This window comes from Lissotriton helveticus, chromosome 6 (genome assembly GCF_964261635.1).
Source record: "Lissotriton helveticus chromosome 6, aLisHel1.1, whole genome shotgun sequence".
Lineage (NCBI taxonomy): Eukaryota > Metazoa > Chordata > Amphibia > Caudata > Salamandridae > Lissotriton > Lissotriton helveticus.
Genome location: NC_136067.1, coordinates 145,553,284 through 145,581,160, shown reverse-complemented (window position 1 = coordinate 145,581,160; position 27,877 = coordinate 145,553,284). Strand labels below are relative to the sequence as shown.

The window sequence follows — 27,877 nt, the reverse complement described above, 5'->3', positions numbered from 1 at the left end:
CACAGACTGGGCTCCTGTCTTGGACTGCCCTTAAGGAAAACAAACTTCTTTAGCTTCCGGCAAGTTCTGGAACTGATGACAATATGTTGTTGGCAATCTGCAAAACAAGTATTTTAAATCTGGTTAAAGGCGCTGTCATTTCAGATAGAAAATACTATTGGAACTGCGGCTTCCGCAAACCTTTTAGAAGCACACGGTTCAGAAAACTGGCACCACATTTACATGTAGGGCCTCTGACTACACTAGATAAGGCTGTACATTCATGCTCTTTGGCGCTATCACCACAATTGCACAGACAGTTCTGTATCAGATGCATAATAATACAGTGACAGGTGGATAACATTCAGAGTCACAAATATTTCAACAGAGCCAGGCACGCTCTATACAAATACCAGCAATATGACACAAATATTCAAATAAAGCAGAAACACACATGTTTAATCTGGAATAAACACTCATATTTCAAAAGCAGGTGGAAAAGCAAATATTTTAATGAGATAATTATTGACACATACAGAAGACAATGGCACTTTTTAGTACACTACATTTTATAACTACTCTGAAGAGGCAGTTCTGCGTGTTACAGCCGTGACATATAGCAATCATTTTCTCTTATTACAGAAGTATAACTGGGGCTATCAAAGTCAACATCAAAGTAAAGGTTGCTAAGAAGACGCGTTCAGGAAAAGTGGTGGTGGCAGACACCTGGGCACTTCTGCTTCTCATGATCTCACCAGACTAGAGCTTTCCATTAGCAAAGGCCGCCTCCTGGAACTGGGGGACAAAGGTTTTGAAATGCGCCCTGAAAAGATAAAAAAAACTGGTTATTGGGAGATGGAGGAATCCAGTGCTAAATATCTAGCCTTAAAATATGTTTGTCTTGTTATTTGCAATTTGTTGCAAAAAAACATAAGTGTGACGAAAGAAACGTTTGTGATCTTTTGATACTTTTACCTGAAAATACAGGAGGTGCCCCGATCTTGCAGCTAAATTGCGGATTGTGGAACACAACAAACTGACTTGTTTATTTACCTTAACTATGTATTTAACAAGTTTGGTATCACATACATATGATCAAAATGTCTAATTTTACAAAAGAAAATCAAATAAAAGATTATAGAATGAAAAATGGTCCACCAACAAATGTAAGCATTTTAACAGATCAAACAGTAATTAATCGTAGTTCAAGTATTTGATCACCATAAGGTATTTTGTATATACTGCCAACCACAGTTCTACGTGGAGAACATTACTGTTCTAAGATTAAAGAAACATAACACTCAACATACCCGACTATACATACCAGCTACAACTCTTCACTAAACATCTATCATTCTGACACATCACATTTCATCTGTCTGCACCGCATATTATAAATGTGTGTTTTAAATACTCCTGATATAAAATGGCGGATAGTTATCCCTACTACGGATATGACACTACAGTACTCTGTAGTGGAGTTTTGCATCCACTGCTTCCAACAACATATATGACCAGTGAAACTTAAACACAGAACTTGAACCGATTGGGAAGGTACTTAAAAGGACAACCTTGGTTTCAAAATATCTCCCATATTTCATATTATGAATAGATGCCCATGCCGTAGCCCCCCTGTATAGTTAGATTTAGATGTCTTAAAAGCTGAATGCTCGCACTATCAGAATACAGGCAATTTAGGAGGAGGGTTGAATGACATGATATTAGCAAAAGGAGGGACTGTAAAGCAGGTAATGTCGAAGTTGACTGTAAAACTGGAAACTGAGAAAAGACTAATTTGACTTGGGGAGGAAATGGAAAGTGTAAACCCCAATAACTACCAATTTCTCCTTGCATGTTTTATTGTCTCCATGAAAATTATAAAAGTATACGGTTCTCTTTGTTATGTACCTATACCCTTTTGCAGATGAAGCATTATGTACAACAACACAGGCAGGGTATAAAACAGTTCTACTAGTGGTCAAAAATAGAGTTTCATCAGGGATATCTGTGGTTGACCCTGGGAAAACGTAACAGAAAATCAGCAATTCCAACTTAAACGGTGCGAGGTGATGTCGAGTCAGCCCTATCCATCTCCACTACCTATGTGGGTGCAGTAAGAGGGCATTTAAGTTATGTAAATTGCGTAGGACACTACCCCTCACCAGAACAGGATGCTGTTACCCAGGTGATTTAACTAAGAATTCTAAACCATTATCCAATGGTAGCATTGTTCAAGGTGGACTGTAGCTCAACCAAAAGTAAGGCACCAAAGGCTTAACTGCATCATGTAGAGATGGGCAGTAATGGGAAGCTACTGATAATCACCGAGTTTCCCAACGACCACCACTCAATATCCTCATCTTATTTAGAGGTGTAGAAACAGCTTTGTGTTTGAATGCAGGCCTCAGCTGGCACCATCTTCTGAAACACCTTCCGGTAGTGACCAGCCAAAGGACCTCCACAGAGTTAGTATGCCCGTCCTATTAAGGGTGGGCTTCAATGATGCATTTTTCCTACCTATAACTGGTGGAAAGGGCATGACAGTCCCAGGTGGAAAAAAAAGAAAAAATGCCAGTGAGTCAAGCTAATTGCTTTAAAAAGAAAAAAAATAGGAAAAAAAGACTGTTCCAACATCTCACAATGCAATGGCGAGCTAACCTGTAGCTCCTCTACTGAATGGGATCAGAAGAAACACTTATCTGCAATAATGGTACTGAAGCATCAGTATTATCTATACAAGGTAGGTAGATCTTCTGTGGTTGGGAGACGATCTTGCGTCTCTTGAAGCCTCTCTTTTTTCCTAGCATATTCAGGTCAAGAGGAGGTCAATTAGCTTAAGTTACAGAGGTTCACAAATTCTAGAGATAATCCCAAGGATCAGTACAATTGTGTTTTGTTTCAGAGCATTATCAGGTATGCAAGATGACGGAATCGTAGCCACTCTTTTGTCCATATAGGGGGGACTGTTCATAACATAGTTTAAGGATAACCAATGAATCCACACTTTGTTAAAATAAGCTGTTATTAGGGGAGATTTCACTTTCTTTCTCTTTTAATAAAGATGTATGCTATATTGAGGAAAAGAATATTGCAATACTTTGTGTGTATTGCACAGTCGATGCCCTGCTCTCACTAGTACAATATGGCTGACATTACCCTGTTCCTAAGTCTTCTGCATGGAGTAGTATCATCAAAGATTTTTCTGAAGTGCAAGTCTAAGACACGGATATCTATGATTTGGACTTAATCTATTACCATCCTCCACAAGACCCAAAAAACAAAGTTAGAATTGTTTAGCATGCCTTAGCCTGTGTAATATTATGATGGTGTTAGTCCAATCCAATCCTGCGAAGTACCACGCATCTTGGGTTAATAAAACGCATTTTAATGCTATGGTCCGCATCAACGCACTAAAATGCTTAGTCACGCATTACAGGCATTGCTAGTTGCTCATTTGTGCCATGAGGCGCAGTGCAATGGTGTTTGAGGGTGTTTAATGAGCAGCCAGTGTGAGCTGAGCTCAGGCAGGGAGGTAACTGGTGCTATAGTGACCTCTCCATCTGGGTTCAGCTGTTTCCTGTACTTGGTACCAGCTTTGTATCCTCAGTCCTGTTCCAGAAGGCCTCCTGCACTGATATGCTCTGAAGGCAGTTGTTCTTGCTCTGATGCCCCAACAGCTCACACAGAAGGGCTCTCTGCAGAGTGTGCTCTAGGCAGAGGTCACAGCCAGCACACATGATTTGGTGTACAGTAGAGTGTTAGAATTCTCTTATTCATTCAATAAATTATTTTCCAACCCTGGGCTCTTGGAAACTGTGACTTTTGTATCAACGTGTAGCCGCAGTCCCAATGTCCTGTTTCCTATGTGATAATTGGGCGGTAGTGTGGAGACCTTAGGAGCTCGTCAGCTCTACGAGATCACGCTAGCTCGTCCCTGTAGCCTGAGTTCTCCACAGAGCAGCCTAGTAAACTGGAACATGGCAGTTGGCAGTCCTACCTTGTATGGAGGTAGGACACATATCTGAGGGTTAGTCTGATGCATGTTTTTGGGGCGAGGTCAGTGGCATGGGAGAGTGTTTCATGTTTCAAGAAATTCTTATTTATTTATTTTAGGAGTTTTGTAAAGAGCTGACTAGTGATGGATTGCCAATTTGTAGTGGTGAAAACAGTGATAGGGGATGTATTTTTTTATGCAGTGTCTCATACACCTACGCTGGGAAAAAGGCCTGGTGCGTGCATAGTGAAAGCACTAATAATCATAGACTTGCTGCGCATTTGGAGAATGCTTTGGGTCGTACATGAGACGAATACTTCTGTACATTTCAGGGGGACTGCAGATATTGTGTGCTGTGGTGCATATTCGAGGGAAGTCTGAATATTTCAGGACATTGTGATGCATGTTGGAGGTTCAGATTGGTGCATACTATGGGGCAGTCTCATGCACATTTGAGGTGCTATCTAAAGCACCGCTGTTGTACAGTCTGGGGTCTATTTTAGTGAGTGGACAGTCTTGTATATTATGAGACAATGCATAATTGGGGGCACGCACATGTTTTGCCACATGTTCACTATAGGGACCATTTGATCATCAGATTTTGTACTACTGGAGGTAAATTTCATAAGTAGTATTTTAGCATGCATAGATCATTCACCCTGTCTCATTAATTTTGCTATGAAATTCTAAAAGCATTTGAAAGCTTTCAGGGTTGGAGTGTGTGCCACCCTTGGGAAAATCCGCCTTTCACAGGAACACCAATTGCATGTCAAGACTGATTAGCTCATGCATTTAATAGGAAACCACAACTACATGTTCCAACATGCAATGAGTTTTTGGCAGAAAAAGGCAGGACTGCCTGGTGTCACACATGATATCATTCGCTTGAAGGGGAAGTGGTAAGCTCATGACATCACCGGCAAGTAGTCCCCTGTCTTGTGCTGTTCCTTTGTTTTCCCTGACCAGCATTTTGCTCTCAGTGTTCCCACTGGGTGAGATACATCCTTCCGTAGTAGCACACCGGGGGAGATCAGTTTTATTATTTGTTACTGAGCACTCTATGGGACTACATCTGCTCCCTTGCTCGCCCTCCCTTTTTCTAAGATTGACAGACACCCCTGCGCATGCATGCGTTTGCATGCGAGTGCCAACGAGCATTAGCAAAGTCAACAGGTCAGCCTTTTTAAAGACACGCCCATTGACTTTGCCACAGTTTGTTTCTATGTCTGTTTAAGCAAAGCCATGTTTACATACCCCATCAGTCAGATCCAATGATCTTCAGTAAACAAATCTCTTTATTCTAAACTTCAAATAACCCTCTCTGCAGAAAGTGTTAACCCTTAATGCCATGGGCATTAGACAAAAACATATTTGACCTCAACTAGGTTGAAGACCGATTTGCCTATGCTGACATACGAAACAGTGACCTACAGTTGGTGCATTCCTTCTTAGAGCGATCTCATCAACTGGTACACAGTCTTGAGACATCATATGGCAAAGGAAGTTTGAAATGCAAACAATGACCGCCAAAAGGAGAGGTCAGTATTAGCTCCCAGAGCAGAGCTCTTGTGCTTGGAAGAAAAGGAATATATCATGAAATCAACATAAAAACCCTGTGACTATGCAGAACAACCCTAAAGAAAGTCAGCGATAACCACAAACAAACAATGAGCGAAGTTATGCCTAATCCCAAAAATAGGTAGACGTGTGCACTGTTGAACCTGTGACTATCTGCTCTTTGGTCCATGGTAGGGTTAGATGTACTCATTATAGTTGTAGAGTGCGCTGATACCCGCGGGGTGACCATGCTCTACTAACTCAGCAAAATTAAGTAGGAACTGGTGAATTTGCTTAATAAGAAGGCATGTTTTCAGAGGTTTCTGCAACACGTGAAGGCCAGGTTGTGTGTGGATATACAGAAGGATAGAGTCCCAATGTTTGGCTCGTAAATAAGTGACGCCATCCTACTGGGATTCCTGTAGCATCAAGGAAGACCGTAGTGTTCTGGCAGGAGCGCACGGAGTTATTCGCCTTGGAAACATATTGCATTGGTGTTTTTAGGACGCTGGCACCCCCATTCTCTCTGCACCCTTATTGGTTTTTTTCACTTCCTTGACAGTAGATGTCAATGTAGGCAATTGTTCATGTATTACCCTTCACTGTTGTCCCTATGTCTATGAACAGACTTCCAGAAGGAGTTTCCAATGCCTGCTTCTTTTCATCTTCTTGATCTGCGCCACTAGCCGTCCAACTTCTGCCAGTGACTGGTTCTGTGCCTTGTCTTCTGGAAGACTGGGGATTGACTGACAACCTCTACAGTAGAGTAGATAGAGCGTGACAGTCACCACACACAGAGACGTAGCTTCAGGGGGGGTGTTTGGGGTGTTACACCCCCTAAAAAATGTTTTCACTAGTAATTAGTTGGGTACAGGTGCTTTCAGTCGGGTTTGGTAAGGTGTCTGACGGATTTTACCCAGGATTTTTACATGCACTCAAACATAAACACACACACTCTCTCGTCTCTGCCTTAAAACTTGGTTACTTTGAAAACAACTGTGTTCTAAATACCCCTAACAATCCACACTCCTCTCTCTTTCCACTGTTTCTTAAGCCCTCCTCATGTTCTGCTTTTCATAATGTATTTTAACAAGATAATTCAGAGTGATTGTTTGGAAATCTGAGGCTTACACTCCCCAATCTCCGCCTCTGCCCATACCTGACACTGAGTGGGCTCCAATATCCTCCCGAACACCATGAACAATACACACAAGATGCCAATGTACTCTCTTTGAAACTCAATGTACTGTGTATGTGTGTATAAAATGCTCTGTCGAGACTGTAACCGTAAACGTTATGCAATGGCCAATGTCCTCCTCTTCTGGAATAGAAAAAACGCGAATTTGTTTTTCAAAGGTTAATTACCAAGACGTTTGTGTAGATGTTATGCAGACATGCGATTAAACATGTAATTAGGAGCGATATTGTGAAAGGTGACCTTGATAACAAGCCAAGCACCGGACGGTAAGTGACATCCACTTTTTTAGGGTGAAGTTAAATGGCATGATTCGGGCACGATTAAGGCCTTGCTCCATACGCCCAGTTGTGGGGCACAGGGATGGACACTGTCCCCTGGAAGACAGAAAATCGGAAAAATGTGAGCTGCTGCTATGACCCACAACCAAGGAACGTCAAGGCCGGACCCTGTGTGTGGTGGGGTGTGAAATGTGGCGAGGTTAATCGCTGGAAGGGTGTTACTGTACACACAGGGAGCCGCCATGACAGCTGGCGTCATTAATAGCCCGCGCGCGGTCAGACGGGCCAAACCATTCTGTCACGTGGCCAGGGGCAGGTTGTTCTGGATGCCAAACCTTTTAGTGAGAAAATCAAACAAACGAGTTTTCCCGGTTACAGGACAAGCTGCAGCAGGACGAGGACAGCAGGGCTCACCCCTGAGCCGGGATCTCAGACGCCCCTTGCTTCGGAGCAGGGCGTGACTCCATGACAGCCGCCCCGGCTCAAGCCGGCGGCCTGTTGCCTCAGAAGGATGCTGTTCGAGCCCATTTAAAGTGCACGGACGTCACACGCCCGTGCTGCTCCAGTCGGAGCTCAGCTGAAGGCATGCTGCTCTGGGGTTCTTGGTTACTTTAAAAAACACACAAATTCATGTACATAATTTTTTTTTTTAATTGATATTTAATGAGAGCAGGCCAGGCTAGTTCAGGCGTCAGTGTTGCACTGAAGTCCTCAGCATAACATGGCAAAGATACGGTGGCAGATACAGGCGCCCGATGAGAGAGAGTACATTTGGACTATCATAGCGCTTATTCGTCCATCAGCATTGCCTCGCAGTGCTATATGAAAACATAGACATGTGCTTATAAATATTATACAATGCCCATTTGCTCTGAATTACTTTACAGCAGGTGGGCCTGTGATATAAACTGTGCCCCGAAACTCTCGTCTAAAACAAAATGTCCCAGTTTTTAAGGGAGAGTCGGGTTAACCTGCACATTAATCAGTGGTGACTCCTCCACTGAGGGGGTGGAGCAGCACCCCACTGCTTTTAGCAGTGGAAATGGAAACATAAAATGATAATAACTGGATGTTATTATCATGTAATTTGTTCCTGTGTCCTTGCGTGGCTGGCTGCTCTCAGAACAGGGGAAAGAGTGGAGGTACTCTGTAAAGTGCGCATGAATGTTTGACCGGCCCTCTTGGGCCGACCAAACAGTCATGCACCCCTTGCATGTTCTTCATGCCTGCTACATTACAGTATGCACGGAGAGCATGACCAGCCCCCCATTTCTCATCTGAGCGCAGAACCACAGAGCTCAGATCAATTACAACACTGCATTGCAGCGTTATGATTGGTCAGGGGAGCATGGGTGCTTACCAATCACCAGGAGGGCCAGGCTGCTTCCTCTTCCTGGTAGACGAGGACAACGAGGGAGGACCCAGAGAGTTGCAAGGAGGTAAGTTTTCTTTTTTTTATCTTTAACCCTGCCTGCCCCGCCACCCCCGATCCATGCCAGCCGCTACTGACAATAATCATAGTGTTGTGCAGGCCAGGCGGGCAACTAGAGAAAAAGATTTTGGGGGGGCTCATTCTTCCAGCCGTAACCAGAGTGGCTGTAAGAAGGGGTGAAAACATAATAAAAGCCTCATTTACAAGTAAATGGCCTTTAACAGACGTGTGAAGTACTCGGGTGCGGCTGCAATTAGACGTCGCCAGCCCGCGAAGCTGGGTTAGCCCGGGCTGACACACACGAGGGAAGGGGGGGGAGAGGGGGGCGGGGCTGAAGCCCCGTGCGCCCAATGGGTGTTGCGCGCCTGGTGCAGGCTCACATTTCAACTGGCCCTCTTAGAAACAGGGACAGAAGTTCACTTCTTTAAACTCTCCTTCTGAGCTGCTTCGCCTCATTCAAGCAGCTCAGCAGGATTTAATGAGGTGTGAATCAGGGCTGCAGAGGCCATACGGCAAGGCCAGGCCCACCAGCAGCCGGAGCTCTTCCTAGAATGGGGAGAGAATGTGAAAATATATATATGTATATATATGATGCCCTGAGACCTAAAAGGACATTTTATTTATTTATTTATTTATTTTATTTATTTATTTATGTGCTTGTATAGCGCCTGAATAGATCCCCGAAGGGATATCTCTGCGCTTTAAGATGGAACAAGAGTGCTTAACCCCGGGCTAGTCAAGACATTTAGTCCTATTTCTATGTCTGTCCCAGTTTTTCGTTCTAAATATCTGGTCATCCTATAAGGAAAGATTGCCAGAAATTCAAGTACAATCACTAATACGGCCTAAACTTAAGTGCACATGGCTGGGTGTTGTTTCAGTGATGTAAGCCATTTCAAGCAATGACATAAATATTTTGCGTGCCAGAAAAAAAATATTTAAATTTGTGCCCGGTAACCCAAGTCAATGGTTATACATTTTAGGTCCTTCACAAGAAATGCTGTTTTCATCAGCTATGATTTGTAGGTTGCAAATTCGAATCCTGGCAAGGCCTACTCAGCACTTCATCCTTTCAAGGGTGATATATTGAGTACAGAATTAAACTGGGTAATAATAACGCCTGGTATTTGCTCTACTTACAAATGGCAAAATTGCAGTATCAATAATTATATTAAAAAAAACAAATTAGTATTATGTGGTGATTTTTGTAAGTATGATAAAGAGAGAAAATTTCAAACCTAAAAGTATTTTCTGTTATTACAAAGTTGGTAACAACTGTGCTTCTCTAATAAATAAACATTTATATTACATTAAAGAAATATCAGTATCACTGCCGAAGTATCGAACTGAAAAAATATTGCATCTGCATTATTGTTTACAATTGTATTTTCTGAGTGGTGTATATGTGGGTGTATATGTGGGAAGATATTGATTTAAGATTCTTAATTCTACATCTACTTGTCTTGGACAATATAGTGGTTGATGTCATTGGATGCAATAATTTTTGTGCCCAATTTTTCGACTGTGATATTATGACGCACTGCCCTCATTACAATGTCACAGTCCTTAGGATTATAATACCGCAACAATGAGATATTGATACTGCGAGTCAATACTACCCATCATTACAAATTCTACACTTCAGAATATAGGCAAGCGAATACAAATTAACACTTTTTTCTTGTTCCGGGTGCGAAAAGTAGGAATGATGCAGTTTTTCTCCACATAAACTCTGCCAAGTTTGCCAGGCAAAAACTGTACAGGAAAAAAAACTAGCAGGTGTGGGAATTACCGGAAAAGCCGGAATATCGATTCAGGCTCGAAGAATCAGGATTCATGTTTGAGTTGTAATGAGGGCTTAAGCGATTTAGCCCATCGACAAACAAAAAATACAGCAGGCAATAACACTGTTAAAAATTGAACTGTGCAGTCAAACTCTGCCAGCGCACTATATACCGTCTGCCAATGTTCAGAGCGAAAACAGCTTCCTGGGCCAAGCAGTTCTACATGAGTATGAGGGCGTCGAACAAACAGAGCTGGGACTATGTTTAAGGAGGAGTAAAAGCTAAACCCAGAGACCTGTTTTATTTCTGGCTTGACTAAGAATCCGCATACCGTTACATCTGAGATTCTGGAAAGAAAAACATCGCATAGAAATCTAATTTACAGCATGCATACGTCTAACTTTAAAACTGTATGTCTTCCACATAGAGACAAACCATGAGATTATGGTTTAGGCGAACATAATTATTTTCCTTTTTATATTCACAAGCAATATCTATACAGATGCAGATAACGCCCCCAACCTCCTACCATGCACCCCTTTCAAATATGTTGGTGACTGATTCTTTTTAACACTAGTTTTGTTTACCCCTTGCAACTAATGGTGGGATAAACTAGTGGCAATATTGTGAATATTCAACCAAGTTTGAACTTAGTTGGTGTTTGTTAATTGCGTTCCTAACCCGCCACCCCATCCTTCCCCTCCTCTAGGAAAACACCAATGTCTCCACCCTACCACCTACAACTGCAGAAAATCTGCAATGCTGTCAGATGAAGAGACGATCACTGAAAAGGGTTGCCTACTGTTTTTCAATCTGACGATAAACAAAACTGCCCAATGATCCAAGATGTGTAGCAGGATCATACAATAGAAGACTGTGTTATATAAAATATGTGTACCATATTTCACTATAAGAGCTATCTACAATGATTTGAAAATAAACCCTTACTCCATTTACAGGTAACAGGTAGCAAAAGTTAACTTAATCCGAGATATTAGAGATAGTCCAGAGTCTAAATTAAAGGCAATATAGCAAACTTGAGTGACTAGGGGTGGGCACACTGACATCTCATCCTGCTCGAAAGCAGAGGTTGAGAGCTTTACGTGTCCACTAAGGATCAAATTGTCTGTTTTCTCAAACCATCCAATGGTCCATGGGCAACATATACATCTGAAAGTGTCAGAGGCCCCCACGCCCCCTCCAATCAGAAAAGGATCTAGTTGTCACAGACATACATTTAAGTTTGATATCAGTAGGCATCAATGAGTTCTGCCTATGGCCGGAGATAGATGTGAAACAAAATGGTGGACAATGATGAGGTGCTTGGCATAACATTATAGAAGGATAGGAAAGACGAGACGAAATGAGGTAAAACAACTCCATGAGACCAATTTGTTAGATAGAAATGTTCATCATGGCCAATCTAGAAACCCTAATTCTCTTTTACAATTTTGGAGGAAGGCACATTAAGAAATGAATGGTATAAAAAAAAACATATCTAACAAGGTCAAGGCCTTGGTACCCAGCATGTAGACCTTTAGTCTGAGTGTATCTAAAACAGGATTAACTTCACTCTGTCCCTTTAAACGGGTGAAAGCCATCCTCAAAATTTTCAAGGCAGAAATTTTACTCCAGACAACTCTGAAGGTCTTGAATTCCCACATTCTCCAAAATCTTATAAGGAACCAGTAGCAGCAACATTGGACAGAAACTAGTAGGATCCTGCGTCCAAGGATTTTTTTTATTTTAGTAACTGTGTTGCCACTGTTTGCTTCATTGACAACGTGTTGCTGAAAGACCTTCAAGAGTAAAATAAGTCCATCACCCAACAATCTAGGAAGGGGTCACGTGGCGATTCTGATTAGAATTGGCCTAGGAATTGCTCAAGCTAAAGATAGGATGGTAGAAAATTCCAATTAATGTGAGATTGTACGCATCCTTCACTGAAGGTGGGGAGTAAACTGAGCCTCCCTGAAATTGATATAAATGAAAAAAAAAGGTGCCCTTAAAATTTTCAAAGTGGACAAATTTAGCTCCTAATGCATGGTTCAACGTAAGCCTTCAAACCAATTCAAAGATCTTCTTTTGAGAATTCTCTACCTCAATTAAGTGTCTATAAACAGGTGCCTCAAGTACTCAGCGCTCTGGACCTGGATTTATAGCTCACCAAAACTTCACAAACCAATGGTGTTGGGCTACTCCGAATAACAACCAGCTTCACGTTTTTAGGGGCAGTAATGTCTGGATTGCAATGTATTCAGTCACAAAATCACGCTTATTACCTACCTTAGCTACTTCTATGTCAGGCCTTGGAGTGACTCCTTTAAATAATTAATAAACACTTATTTACCACCTTTCTTCCAGTTCTGACTCAGCTGTCACTCGGGTGATGCTCTATGTCACACAGGGCTTATGCCTAATATGGGGTGTGGCAGCATTCTGACATGAAAGAGGCTCGCCGAAGAGTCTTTGCTAGTCGCTAATTTCGCACCTGTGCATTCAGGTAGTTGCAGATCACAATTTTGTTTCAGAATTATATTTTTGATCTCGCTGCACTTCTCATATAAATTTTAGCACATGCCCTGATATTAATGTTTCATCCTCCGTGCTGCTCATCGGAAGGGATTATCTATTATCATTTGTCAAGGCGGTGCCTGTCATCCTGCTTACTAGTCCAATAGCGCCTCACAGAGCACGGTGCACATCCAATGACTCCAGGAAGCACCTCAATCCCTATTTATCAGGTTTTGGGGGCCCCCAGAGCATTCAAATGTACCAAGACCATTTAACGATACGGAATCAGCATTTGGAGGGGGCATGTTTAGGGCGTCCCTTCCAAATACTGATACATTATGGCATGTATTCATGCTTTATATTCAAAATTTGGCTGTAAAACATGATATTTTGCCACCAACTCAAAGGAAGTGGTAACCTATTTGCAAATGTGAACGGTCTCCAAGGGGACCCATTCCATTCCCCTTTGTGGATGCTGGCAAAAACGTTTTTTAGGGTTATACGATTTTACCACGATTACAAGTTCCACGCATGGCATTACCACACAAATTTTAGTTCGCAAGTGGCTTTACCACGCAGCTTTTCATCGCCAAAAAAAAAAAACGCTACAAAACTTCTAACGTCCCTTAGGCACATATGTCATTGTAATCTTCATAACGACAGTGATAGGCTAAATACAATGTTCCTAACTGCATAACAACCCAATCGTTCGATTTTTTAAACAATCTTAAACTTCAAATTACCTTACAATTATAAATTTTTTTAATTTAATGTGCGCTTAAATATATATATATTTTTAATAAAGATTATATTCTTACCTTTCAGCTGCTCGCCTTTCTCCAGCAGCCCTTACTTCCATCCGCCATGGAAACAAGCGTCAAAACACGTCTACCAAAATTAAAAAAGGACTGCTATTTTTACGTACACGGCACGTCTTTGGGGGAGGCTCTTTCCTTTTACTTCAGAGGTACTGAAGAGCGTTTTTTCTATTAAAGTAACCCGCTCCTTGTTTATTTTTTTTTGGGGGGGAGACCCCCTCCATCCCCCCTAACCCCCCCCAACCTTCCCAAGCCCACGCAGATCGTACAGGCAGAACGACAGGAAGGAATACCACTCGCGTGGTAAAGTAAAGTAAAGTCCACATTTGTAAAGCGCACAATCACCCTTAAGGGTCTCTAGGCGCTGGGGGCCGTCGGGAAGATTAAGCGAGCTATTGCCCAGAGTCACATGGTGCTGGGCTAATCTGCCGCCGGAGCCGGGATCGAACCGTGATCCCCAGATTCCAGCGTCAGTCGCCCCTGGCCGCGGCGCCACGCGTGGTAAAGACGGTCGTTGAAGGCACCCGCGTTCAAAAGACGTTTGCGTGGTAAGTGACCCGTGGTAAACGTTATGCGTGGTAATTCCTTCGTAGTAAATGATGTTTCCCGTTTCTTAGGAGTAGGCAGTGGTCCACAAGACAATAGCCTACTCCTAAAAATTAGTTTGTGAAACTGGTGGGGTTTTCTTTTTTAGCGCACCCAGCTTTCCCTTAAGGAAAATGGGTGCATTTTCATAAAAAAAAGTTGCTTTACTTGAAAGCAATCACAGACATTGTGGTCGGCTGACATCAGCAGGCCACCATCCCAGAGATTTGGCCAATTGTAGTGGGTCACAATTTGCACATCACTACGATCCCATATTTTGTGAACCAATCTACTAGCACATCGAGCGACTTACAAAATCAAAAACATTTTAGTAAAAGTCAGTCTGCAATTTGCGACCACTTTTGCTGAATAGATACTTTGTACACGAGACCCATAATGACTACGGGAGACACGCACTGTCATCAGAAACATGTTTTTAGCCATATCTGATGCTGACCAAGATGTGCAGCAAACTGCTTTTTCCCTATATTTGCAGCTGTCGTAAGAAATACAACAGCCTCATTTTGCTGTCCATATGTGGCTGTCCTAGCAGCACAACACATTGATTTTGCAGCACTGTTGCTGTAGGCATAAGACGAGCAACACACTCATTTCCCACTGTAGTTTCTGCTGCCCTTAGAAGAAAAACAAACTCATTTTAGCAAACATTGCTGCAGACCTGAAATGTGAAACAGTATGAGTTCTACCTATATTTGCAGATGTCCTAAGACGTATAACATAACAAGTTTACCTCAAAGTCAGTCACATCTCTGACATTTTAAGAGAAAAGCCCTATTAGTAAGTGAACACTACAAACAGTGCAGTCTGATGTCTCTGTTTTACTGTTTGTTACTTTCTTTATTAGGCAAGCATCAAAAATGATGCAGGGAGCACTTTTCAATTGTGTTTGCACTAGTGGCAAACATGACGTGATATGGTCTGAAATGTTGACTCTGATAAGAAAAATGTCTCTAAAAATATGCACAGAAGCAGGCTGCAGGCAGTGCTTAATCTGTGTTGGTGGCTGCAGGTGGAGGCACTTACACTCATTTATTTAGGACCAGCACTTATTTCTCATCATCAAATTTTGATCTAGGGCAAGAAAGAGAAAGACAGAAAAGAGAGACAGGAGGAGGAGGAAGATATGACAAGAACAAGTAAGGGAGAAACTGTTGAAATACAACTTCCAAAAGTGAGATCAAGAGACAGGAACATGAGGGTGGTAGGAGAAAGAGCCATGAGCTGGAATCCACAAAGCGCAGCCTTAGATTAGGCAACTCAGGCATTCAGCAGCGGGCTCCTAAGAAAAACTTTCGGCTTCTGCACTTTTTTCCTTTTATTACACATTATTAATCTAGCCCCTCTGCGAATACCATTTTGTCTTAGTTGTAGGCTCTGATTTGAGCCTCACATGTTCTCTGTGGGATGAGCCGTGGGCAGAAAGGGCGGTGACAATATTTTCCACCTCCACTGTGTAACACCTCGGCTTCCTCAAAAGATGAGCAAGTCATTCCATGAGTATTTATCTCGGGATCTCAAGTCAGCTGCAGAACCATTGCTCATCCTCCTTTTCTCACCTCCTCTGCCATGTGTATTGCCCAAGATCTAGTGTAGTTGCCCGGCTCTGTGAGTAAGCCCAGTGAGTAATGCCTGTCTAAAGGTGTCATTAACTCTGCCCAGAAGATGCCAGGCAGGATCAGGGAGGTTAAGTAAGGACAGTCCAACTGAGATGTCTTAGTAAGCAAAATGTTGGAAATTGACACCTTTTCTTCACGTTTGCAATTTAGGTACATGTCTTGCGGAATATATATTTTTAGATCTATCTCTGCCTGTATTTCGAGACAGAGAGAAGGCGAGTTCAAGTATCAGAAATGAAGGTGAGCACAGGCAGCGAGCACCACAGACTTGCAGCACTTCAGGCACTGAGTGAGGTAAGTGCAGGCGTGTTCATTCATTTTACTAGCAGCTTAGGTGCGTTACAGACTGGGCTGAGCAGGGGACACGTGGTGGCTTAGCAAGGATGCTGAGGGCCTCATGAGGTCTGTCAGAAGCATCTGCAGAGCCCGGGTACACAATGTTATGAGACACTCCACATAACACAAGCAACTGTTTCTGAGTTAGAAAATATCCTCTAGAGATGAACAACACAAGGAAGCCCCAACATCTGCATCTGACTCGCCATTAATGAACAGGGCAGGGCAGCATCAAAATCTGTAAATAAACTTTGCAGCAGGAGCAGGCCCAGAAAAAGAGCAGGTCTGGGGAATATAGCTCCCTCTGCTCCCCCACTCTTGACCATGGGTCTAATGCAAGTCAGAGAAAATGCATCTCTTTCTCCTGGTTGGGTAGCATCATTTGGGGTAAGAGAGTTCCACAAAGACTCCAGCTGTGAAGTGCAAACAAATGTTTTTTTGTGTGAAAGAACCCCATAGCGTTCCTTCACTTTCATGGCGGCCGCGTCCCTTTCTTTTGATGCAACTCTCTGTAAGCCGAATATGGCGAGCAGCGTCTAAAGAAAGGGGCACATCCACCATTAAAGTGAAATCACAGTATGGGGCGCTTTCACCCAAAAAACTAAACAAAAGTTCCGGAGCGCGGGTGCAATAGTTAAAGCGGACCGCACTGGCAAATAAAATGTAAAAAAAGAAGTGCAGCCTCTATAGTTAAAGCAGACCGGCTGCCATTACTAACAAAAATATAAATGCGTGCGGCGTGCTGCATTGTAGGAAAGCAAGTCATGGGTGGAATAGGGAAAAAGCATTGAAGAAAATAGTGCTCACAGACTGTAGATAAAATAGACCAAGTAACAACACAAGTAGCAAGTCCGGTCCTCATGTGAGATTACAAACGGAGACAAGGCGGTACTAAGGAGGAACTACTTAGCCTATTCATGAATCAGAAGCAACAATTTTGAAAGGACAGTAACAGGAGCCAATTGATAAGATGGGTGGAAAATGAGCGGGGCTTCAAGTCCATACCTGAATACACCATGCCTCGCAGAGTAGCACATGCGCTGCGCAGGCTCAACTAACCCAGAGCAGTGAATGCACTGCCCAGGCTGCACCTAAAAAGGGGGACGCAAGAAGCAATAAACAAAAGGAAAAGCTAACTTGATGAACAAAGAACAGCTCTGTCGCTAGGGTGGGTTGGCTGACTCTAGTACGGGAACAGTAAGACTGTGGGTGATGCAGTGCGGCAGGGGGTTTGAATTTAACGGGTCCTCATTGCAATCATCGTGCGTCAAAGTGTGGTATCTATGTGGCAAGAGGCCCTGTCAGGGATGGGCAGTGGTTCAATTCACCATCCGATCAATCCTCGTCTAGGCCGGCCATCAGCGGCTATCAATGGCCAGTCCTGTAGTATCCGTTCCCACGCATGTGTGTTCTGAACTACGCCGTCCCTTTTGAACTTCGAGTTTGATAATGGCACCCTCACATTCCGCTCATCTGGACAGCTCCCTCTGCCATGCCGGCACAGAGGGACCTTTGGGGGATTTCCAAAACATGGGACTGTGCCACAGTCCTAAACTTAAAGTCAAGTCCGCGGACTTGGACAGGGCCGGACTGGTAACCAAAACTGGCCCTGGCAAAGTGCTCGGCCGGCCCCCCTCCCCCCGGGCCGTTGTGGGTGCCGCCAAGCTCCTTGCCAGGGCCGGTTTTCGGCCGATTTTGTTGCAGGGCGGATTTTGCAGCTATGCTGCAAAAACGGCCCTGTAACAAAAACGGCCCCCAGGGCCCCAAAACCGGCCCCACACCCGTGCGGCGCATTGGGGGATTGCCTGGTGCCCGCTACGGCCAGTCCGGCCCTGGACTTGGAGCGGATAACTCTACTATGAGGTTTGGTAAACAATCCAAGAAGACAGACAGACAGAGTTGTATCAAGATTGCGGCCTGTGGCAGCGTTAACAAGGGCTGTCAATGATTCCCAACATGGCGTAAGGCTCTGGTAATCCCTTACTATGTGGTAGAAATTCACATTATCCAGTTGGCATCTGAGACAAGTCACTCGGCCCCCGGCAACATTCTGATCAGTTGCTTAGGTGTCAGGCATATGCTATGAAGGTAGCAATTTTGGATCAGTTTAAAGCAGGCATTGCAGGAGGTGAGGGGGGTATAGCTAAGATTGTTCGCCCAATCCTTGCCCGTCAGTGACCAGCCCAGTGGGCCGGTATGGGGGGAGATCATGTCTAGTTTGGGAGCGCAAGGACCGATAGAGGAGAGCAATTAAGACCCAAGGTATTCAACTGAAGCCGAAACCACCCACCGCTGCTGCTGAATGGCAGTGCGAGCATCACCTACTAAACAAGTGTGACATTTTGACTACTGCTGGTCCCCCCCCCCCAAGCTCTACACATGGCCTAGAAGTGCACGTTTTATTATTTAGTAATACAATGAATTGCTAACCTTTCGTGATGAGCTAACAAAACAGGCTAAGAGCACCACCATATGGTGCATTTTCATAATTACTGGCATTTAAAAATAAGTGCTGGTGCTTAGCACTGGAAAACACTGGCACACATTAAGCCATGATCCAAACCCACTAGCATGTCCATGTGGTTTGGAATTCATATGATGAAACTAATATGTATTTATTAATCCACAGTTTAGTCTGCCAATCCTTTTACAATACACCTTAGCTCTGGTGGCAACTTGCAAAAAACTCCACTTTACTTGGGCATTTGCTGTCACGATATTACACTTATTTGGCAATGCAATTGAACACTACAATAGTAAAAGACATACAATATTAATAAATCTCAAAAATTCCGTTTTTTTCTAGGAACAGCCGTGACATTCCATTGCAATTGACAGTTTGATCAGTGTATTCTTTTGTGGATATGGAAACAATCCTGAGGAAATCACTATTTCCTCACAGCGCACTGAAACATGTCAACTAGCAAGACGCGTAGGGCCTCAGATACCCATTCCCTTGTATTCAATCCTGTGGGTTGAAATTTCATACCATCTGAGGCCCCTTTTCATTTCCCTAGCGTGCTATTGTATTATAATGAACATAAGAGTGTTACCTACATCTTAAGTAATGTTTAAAGAGATGTGTTTATTGTCCCAGCGTGAAGCCATGCATGGCTAGCTACAAAAGGTGTAGGTGCGCTGCATGTCCGAAAGGGATCGGTGCATGGTTTCACCTGCTGGAAGTGGAGTCTGCATCCGCATTATTGGGTATACAGAAAAACAACGGGTTATCCTGAGCTCAACCAAAGTACAAAACTGTGGGCATTTTGAGAGAAAATGCTGGTGTAGTGTTAAAGTTCAAAGAAGAAGTTAAGTTGTGACTCTGAGTCCAGTCATCAAGGTCTACAGAGCAAAATAGGTGGTGGCCACTGTGTATGGGGCAGAGCTATAGAGGTTCAATAAAAATCACTAAAAGCAAAAAAAATCGATTCCTGAGCGCACTTTTTAAGATTGGGCCTGGGAACTCCACTCACGGCTCTGAGACTTGAGCTTGATCTGAATTTTATATCCAATATAATTGCACTGGCCTGTTATATTATACAGTAGGTTACCCCAATGGTTGTATCTATAGAAGAATCCTTCATGCAATATCATGGTTGGAGCACTTCAAGAGGTGCAAATGGCTAGACACATGGAGGCAATCCTTTTGGGGATTGGCAAAGGTCATTTATGGACTAATGCTAAACTTGTGAGTCCATCAGCCCACTAGGGTGGTAAGGGGCGGTAAACAGCGCAGCAAGTTAGAACAGCAACACAAAAACAGCAGGAGAAGTTCCTTGTTAATAGGGTATATATCTGTAAAGATGAATATGGGATTTGAATCTTTTTTAAATGATATTACGCCATATGTGGCATGTCCGGTTTACTCCTGTTACTAGCTAAGAAAGCAAAATGGTACCCACATGGGTGATTAGAAGGGTACTATGGCTGTGAAGGGGGAGGTCTGGAAACTGGTGTGCATTTTATGGTATTTTGGCTTTTAGGGTTTGAAAGCGGGCATTAGCCTACGGATCCTTGGTCACTGTTGTGTTCTATACTAGATACAGCTTGGTAGAAGGTTTTCCTTCGTATTTATCCATGGTGACCAGGCCATCTCATAAGTTTGTGCTTACTAGACTTAGATTCGGTGTGGCACACCATTTGGTGGCCCTTCCGACCCTTAAGAAACATCCGTCGGGGCCATGCATGTGTGATGGAGTTTCTATTCAGAGCACTTTGCACCTTTTACTGTTCTGCAAACTGTACTCGAATCTAAGTACTGCATTCTTGAAACCAATGTTTATAAAATATGGTGTACGTACAGTTAATCAGGCAATGATTTTAATTTTTAATCTGCAATCGTCCGATATCTGTTTTTATACAGCTACGTTTTTAAATTATTGTGTTAGTGCCAGGAAAAGTATGTGTTTTTAATTAAACATGTCTACTATATTTTTGTAAACCTTTTTAGATATTGATGTATTTGTTACTACCATGCCTTTTATCTTTGTGCTTTTATGGTCATGTTATATGTGCAGAATAAAGCTACATGAATTGAATTGGTATTGTGTTAAAAAAAAACTGATCCCTTGTTCAGTTCAAGATCAAAAATCACAGAAGCTATGGCACTACCTTATGCGACTGCTGCACCGCCTATCTTTCCTACTGTTCCATTTTACATATGGGCTGACGGTTGCAAACCTGAGGTTCATTTTATATCATAACCTGCTCACTGTAGCCACATAAGCAAACAGTTGTCAGGGCATGGAGAGAGGCCAATAAACACCTGGGCTGGGATAGCTGGTTAACAGATAGGACTCGGTTATGGGACAGCGAACTCCTGCGGGAAGTTGGGAACTTGAAAGATTTTCTTAAATGGGGACTGATTGGTAATGAATGTCTTGGGGACATTTGGAGAGAGGGTATATTAATGGCCTTTGAAAACCTATAGAAGGAGTACGAAATCAGAGCGACGGAACCGTTTAAATATCTGCAGTTTGGACTTGCGATACGTGGCCATGTGTCAGAGGGGGAGCAACTACCAGAGTCCACTCCTTTGGAGGACCGATTACTACTTGACCCAATGACAGCAAAGGCGATCGCCTTAATATAGAAGAAAATAATGAACAACTCCCCTGACCTGCTACGCTCTCAGCGAGAGGCGTGGGAACGTTGGGCCTATTGAGGATGAGGACTGAGTGAAGGCAATTCAGAGCCCCAGAGAAATAGCCTTAAGGGTTCGCTTCTGCATGATACAATTACAAATATTACACAGATCCTATTATTCTAGGTCCCTACTACAGCGTCTGGGCCAGTAGGACATGGACCTTTGCGCTAGGAGTTGTGGCAAGGTGGGCTCCTTATTCTATATTCTCTGGAAATATCCAATAATCCAACAATATTGAGAGGTGGTTGTTCAAGTCATGGCCAAAGTTACGGGTCTCGCAGTCCTGCTGGAAGCCAGTTAGCAGCTACTATACATAACAGGAGAGGATAATTGGCCCATGTATTCAAAAATTTGGGTAATGCTGGCCACAGGGGTGGTATAAAGAAGCATTGCAAAGGCATGAGGCTCAAGCGGACCTACACGTGTCTAGGATTGGGAAAACAATTTAGACTGGTGCGAGCGGGTGATTTAAAACAGTCGGCCTGCCATAAAAAATGTGATAAGGTGTGGGACCAATAGGGCTTATACAGGGCAAAAAGGCTTGGTTAGGAAAGGGTGGGGCGTAGGGTTTTTGTGATCCAGCGGGTAACTGATGATAGCAACACCCGCATGTATTCACAGTTATACATATATGATCTATGTCATGTCTATCAAGATTTGAAAAGGTAATGATTTTAAGCCTCACTGTATTGAATAGCTACACTTTGTGTAAACTATTGCATTGTTTGATATGTACTGAGCAACAGTTAAATAAAAAAACTTTTCTAAAAAAACTGTTTTTGGCAGGAAGAATCATTCCCTCCCTTGTTTTAATGTTTTTTGTTTAACCTTAAACCATACGCATGCTTTAGATTTTGTATTTTGTGTGGTGTGTGTACTTTAAATAGTGCATGGATTTTTAGGCAAAACAATGGAGGAGTGCTAGATTTTAGCCACATATATTTGGTTGATGTGATCATCTTACCACTGAGGTTGTACATAATTCCTGAAATTACAAAGCCAGGTGGAGACTACCTATAGTTCTATGGATACTAGATATAGTTCTACGGAGACTAGCTATAGTTCTATGGCTACTAGCTATAGTACTATGGATGTTAGCTATAGTTCTTTGGATGCTAGCTATAGTTCTATGGATGCAAGCTATTTCTATGCCTACCAGCTATAGTACTATGGATGTTAGCTATAGTTCTATGGGTGCTAGGTAAAGTTATATGGATGCAAGCTATAGGTCTATGAAGACTATCTATAGTTCTATTGGTACTAGCTATAATTCAATGGATACTAGTTAAAGTTCTATTGGTACTAGCTATAGTTCTATGGATGTTAGCTATAGATCTATGGATGCTAGCTATAGTTCTATGGTACTACCTATAATTGAAAGGCCACAGCCCATGGATCCTTATATGATAGCTAATGATACTAAGAAGACAGAAAACCATTGCACAGGCTAGAGCAACAAGTCTTTCACCTTCGGTTGTTAGTAAGAACTGAAGCTGTAGCTTTTAAAAATTGCGTAATTCTTGTGTTTTTTAATTACGATGTAACTGCATTTTTAACTAAGCCCACTTTGCACTCTATCAGCATATTTGGCACTTACTTAAAGGAGTGGAACAGCGCCTTTTGCGCCTGTGATCTCCCCGGTCCACCGCAGTCATTAGCGGGCTGTTTGTTGTGGAGGGAGATCCCGGGGAATTGAAAGTAACTAAGAGGTGACTCACTTCCTGGCAGGGCCACACAGAACCGCCATCTTGCAAACGGAACGGTCTAGACTTTGCGCTCCACAACAAAACGGGCTTAATAAAAAGAAGGATATGGCGCGTGCGCGCAGATAATCAGAAGACAGAATACCATTGCACAGGCTAGAGCAACAAATCTTTCACCTTCGGTTGTTAGTAAGAACTGAAGCTGTAGCTTTTAAAAATAGCGTAATTCTTGTGTTTTTAATGACGACGTAACTGCATTTTTAACTAAGACCACTTTGCACTCTATCAGCATATTTGGCACTTACTTAAAGGAGTGGAAGAGTACCACTTGCGTCCGTGATCTCCCTGGTCCACCACAGTCATTAGCGGGCTGTTGTTGTGGAGGGAGATCCCGGGGAATCGAAAGTAACTAAGAGGTGACTCACTTTCTGGCAGGGCCACACAGAACCGCCATCTTGCAAACGGAACGGTCTAGTCTTTCCGCTCCCACCACAAAATGGGCTTAATAAAAAGGAGGATATGGTGCGTGCGCGCAGATAATCAGAAGACAGAATACCATTGCACAGGCTAGAGCAACAAGTCTTTCACCTTCGGTTGTTAGTAAGAACTGAAGCCGTAGCTTTTTTAAATTGCGTAATTCTTGTTTTTTTAATTACGACGTAACTGCATTTTTAACTAAGACCACTTTGCACTTTATCAGCATATTTGGCACCTACTTAAAGGAGTGGAACAGCACCTTTTGCGCCTGTGATCTCCCCGGTCCACCGCAGTCATTAGCGGGCTGTTTATTGTGGAGGGAGATCCCCGGGAAACGAAAGTAACTAAGAGGTGACTCACTTCCTGGCAGGGCCACACAGAACCGCCATCTTGTGAACGGAACTGTCTAGTCTTTCCGCTCCCAAAACAAGACGGGCTTAATAAAAAAGGAGGATATGGCGCATGCGTACCGCTGGCGCGCCTAAATCAAGCCAGTCTGCGCCCGTCAGCGCCCGGCCGGGCCCAGGGGCCAGAACTCCTGAATCTCCACCCCCAGTTTTTTGCGGTTACACTAGCTCTCAGTTAAAACAGCTAAACAGAACACTAGACCATCAATGCATTCAATCCATCATGCTAGAGGATCTTCAGGATTAGTGTGTACACTGTCAATACGAACTTTCCACAAACAGACCCACCCCAATTTCCATGGGGAAACGTTTAAACTTTAATCTACTATTGCTCAACTGCAGATCCCTTCCGAAACACTTGACGTAGATCACATTGCTATTAACTGAGCTCGATCCTGAAGTGTTGTTCCTGACTGAGACCTGGCTTACTCCCAGTTCAGAACCCGACATTGTTAAAGCCCTTCATTCGGGCTACTCAATTCAAAGGGTAGATAGAACGACAGGTAAGGGTGGCGGCATCGCCATCATCTATAAAAATGACAAGACTTGCCGCTTACTTGGCAGAACAATACTAGATTGCGAGAACGTTCGTTTCTCCATTGAATTTACCCTGACACTTACACTCTCAGAGATTCTTATATAACGCCCTCCTGGGGCCCCGGGCCAATTTTGCAACTCACTGCTGGAAACAGCCATCGATCTTGCAAATACAAATTCCAATTTTACCCTCCTTGGTGATTTTAATTTGGATTTTGACGACCCGACTGCCATGATAGCTACTGACCTCGCCCAAGACCTCTTGTCTTACCATCTGCAACAGAAGGTCCGCCACCCCACCCACATCAAAGGTCACCTTCTCGACCCCATTTTTTCCAGCCTGTATGAAGTAACAGGAAAATCCCCTATCCGCCTTCCATGGTCGGACCATTTTGTAGTCCCCTTCTCTTGGTCCGCCACTACCACAGTTCCACATTTTCAGCTGCCTTGAACCCTTAGCCGTCCTTGGCCCAAACTTCCACTGGAGGAATGGTCCCTTGAACTTGGAAGGGCCACACCTACAGCAGGCCCCAACCCGGTGACCGCTTACGACCGCTTTACCTCCTGGATTGAAGGCACACTCAACCTAGTGCTTCCAAAAAAACTCATCGAGAAAAAAGCTGGATCTCATAAAACAGCGTGGTTCTCCCCTTAATTACACCTCCCCAAACAACAATGCAAAAAGCTGGAGAGACATTGGAGGAAATATTTTTCCCACAGTAAGAAATCGGAATATACAGCATCCCTACGAAAATACAAGGCGGCAATTAAAAAAGCCCAAACCTTATACTTCAAGGAAAAGATCTCCCTCGCAGCTAACTCCCCCAGGAAAATCATCCGGATTGCATAAAAAATACTAAAAGTCTTAGATCCACCTACGATCCCTGATCCCTCAGGACGCCTGTGCAATAACCTTGCACAATTCTTCTCCTCTAAAGTGCAAAATATCCTTAAGCTCCTTCCTGTGAAAGATAATGTCTTGCTAACTAATGCTACAAGCCCTCATTAAGCCGAGAATGCTCCCCTCTTGGAGATTTTTACCCCCATCACATTGGAGTCGCTCACACCTATTCTAGCTTCCGTGAAAAGTGGGTCGCCGCTCGACCCTGCACCACTTAACATCCTGAAAATGGTAGCATCCACTGTTACCCCCTCCATTCTCAGTGTAATCAATGCTTCCCTTTCCTCGGGCATGGTCCCCCAGAGTGGAAAAGAGTGATGGTTAAAGCACTAATAAAGAAACCCCATTTGGATCACAGTGACTTGGGCAACTACCGGCCCATTCCGCTTCTCCCTGGAGTGAGCAAAATTGCAGAAAAATATGTTAATGGTACACTTTCCGCATTTCTTGAGTTTCACGTTCTGCTCCACCCATCACAAACAGGTTTCCGTCCTCGCCAAGTAACAGAAACCGCTCTGATAGCGGAGGAAGCAAGAAAGATCCTCGATGCAGGAGGCTCATCTGCCATCATCTTCCTTGACCTTATCGCAGCCTTTGACACAGTGAACCATCAAATCCTGGTTCATCGCCTCAGGAACGTGGGAGTGTCAGGCCGCGCTCTCACCTGGCTGCAATCCTTCTTGGAAAGAAGGTGTTTTCAAGTGTTTGAAGATGATGTCACCTCAGACCCTGTCCCCCTGCAGTGCTGAGTTCCTCAGGGCTCCTCCCTGACCCCTACCCTTTTTAACGCTTATATGCCTCCCCTAGCGGACATCGTCGCCCCCTTTGGGATCCACATTGTGTCTTACGCTGATGACACGCAGCTAGTCGTAGCACTGAATCAACCTGACTAGTCGCCCTCTGACCTCCACTCCTGTTTGGAGGAAGTGGCCAAGTGGATGAGTCTTTCCCATTCGAAACTCAACGGCGAAAAAACCGAGCTGATGATGCTTGGTAACCACCTTAGTACCAACATTAATGCTCTCTGGCCAGCCTGCATGGGGACGGCCCCGGTCCCTAAATCGGAAATAAAAAGTCTAGGCATCTGGCTAGACTAAGACCTCTCCTTCAAAACCCAGGCCAGGAAGACAGTCGCTTCAAGCTACGGTCTGCTTAAAATGATCCGGAAAGTAATCCCCCTACTCCCATTCCCAGCAAAAAAGACATTGATCCAGGCCCTGATCCTGTCTAGGATAGATTTTGGCAACGCCCTCTATCTGGGGTCGCCCAACGCGGTGATCAAGAGGCTTCAGATTGTCCAGAACGTGGCGACAAGACTACTTACCAGCACTAGCCATCGTTGTTCTGCAAAGCCCGCAATCCGCGCTCTGCACTGGCTCCCAGTGCAGGAGAGGGTCTACTTCAAGGCCCTCTGCGTGGCCCACAAGTTCCTGGAAGGGAACAGACCCCCATTATCAAATCCGTCCCTATAAAGCCTCCAGAAACCTACGCTCAGACACGCTCCACTTGGCAGAAGTCCCCAGAATTAAGAGAGCCAGAAGTGGGGGCAGGCTTTTTTCATACAGTGCCGCCAAACGTTGGAGCACTCTCCCACTTCACCTTCGTAGGGAGCCCAACCATCTAATTTTCCGAAGGCATCTGAAGACCTGGCTTTTCCCATAATCTCTGGTCATTCTCGCTCTGGTTTTGATCAGCGCTGTGACACTCCTGGGTAGCCATGCGCTTTACAAGAACCCCTTTCATTTCATGATAGCTGATGCATGGGAAGCCCACTTATGTAATACTCCATTGCTTACACCACCTTTGGTCCTTCCCACAGGAACAGGGATCTGTGCATGAACTTGAATCCCCCAGTCCACCTAGTTAATGGGGTTAAGTAAAGGGCTTAAAATACAGCATCCAGTGTCTGACAAACATTACATAACATTCTTCAAAGTTATGCTCTTGTGAAAGATGAGACTGCTGTAATCACCTTTGAAACAAGTCTGTTTACTGCACAGTGCAGTTGGGATGAGAAGTAATGTTCATCTATGCACTCAAATTCATAGGAAGTAGGCGGTTTTAAGTGCCTATCACTTACAATAACATCAATAAATTGGGGCAATGCATACTGAATGAAATTATTGAATGCAGAATTAAGAACCACTGTAAAGAGGGCTGTAGAAAGCAACTACCAAGTGGTAGAGGGAGGGTAACATTTTATACAACCTCATGGAGCTGGTGAGCAGACACATGGTCCAAGTGCCTGGTGAGCATATTTTGAAGGTGGTGGGTCATATGTAGTGGTACCCGCTCGCTTCCAACCACGACAAGTCCAATCTGCACTTCAGGGAGGACATTGGCTTTTCAGCATTATTAGTCATTATCCAGGACTGTGCCTAGGATCCAATGGCCCCGCAGTTTCATTGTCCAAAACACAAAGCCGCCTGATGCATATTTGTTTGTAGTACACACAGCATTCATTGTTGAGGAAAAAGACGTCTGTCTTTGTCTTCTTTGTCTTGTGAAGCCTACTCTCGACCTTAGGTGAGGAGAAAGCTGGTCTGGACTCACCAGGATGATGCCTGGCACCAAAAGGTAAGGGACAGAATTCG

At 43.7% G+C, this 27,877-nt stretch overlaps 1 protein-coding gene across 2 annotated transcripts in view; it reads right to left on the bottom strand.

Annotated features, from left to right (window-relative positions):
- Positions 1 to 475: 475 nt before the first annotated feature.
- The window catches only part of BABAM2 (BRISC and BRCA1 A complex member 2), a 961,268-nt gene continuing 933,866 nt past the window's right edge, over positions 476 to 27,877 (bottom strand). For both annotated transcript variants that reach the window (XM_078647504.1, XM_078647505.1), the window contains exon 12: positions 476 to 802. In XM_078647504.1, coding sequence (XP_078503630.1) covers positions 739 to 802 — 64 coding nt within the window. In that variant the 3' untranslated portion in view covers positions 476 to 738. The remainder of the gene's footprint in view (positions 803 to 27,877) is intronic.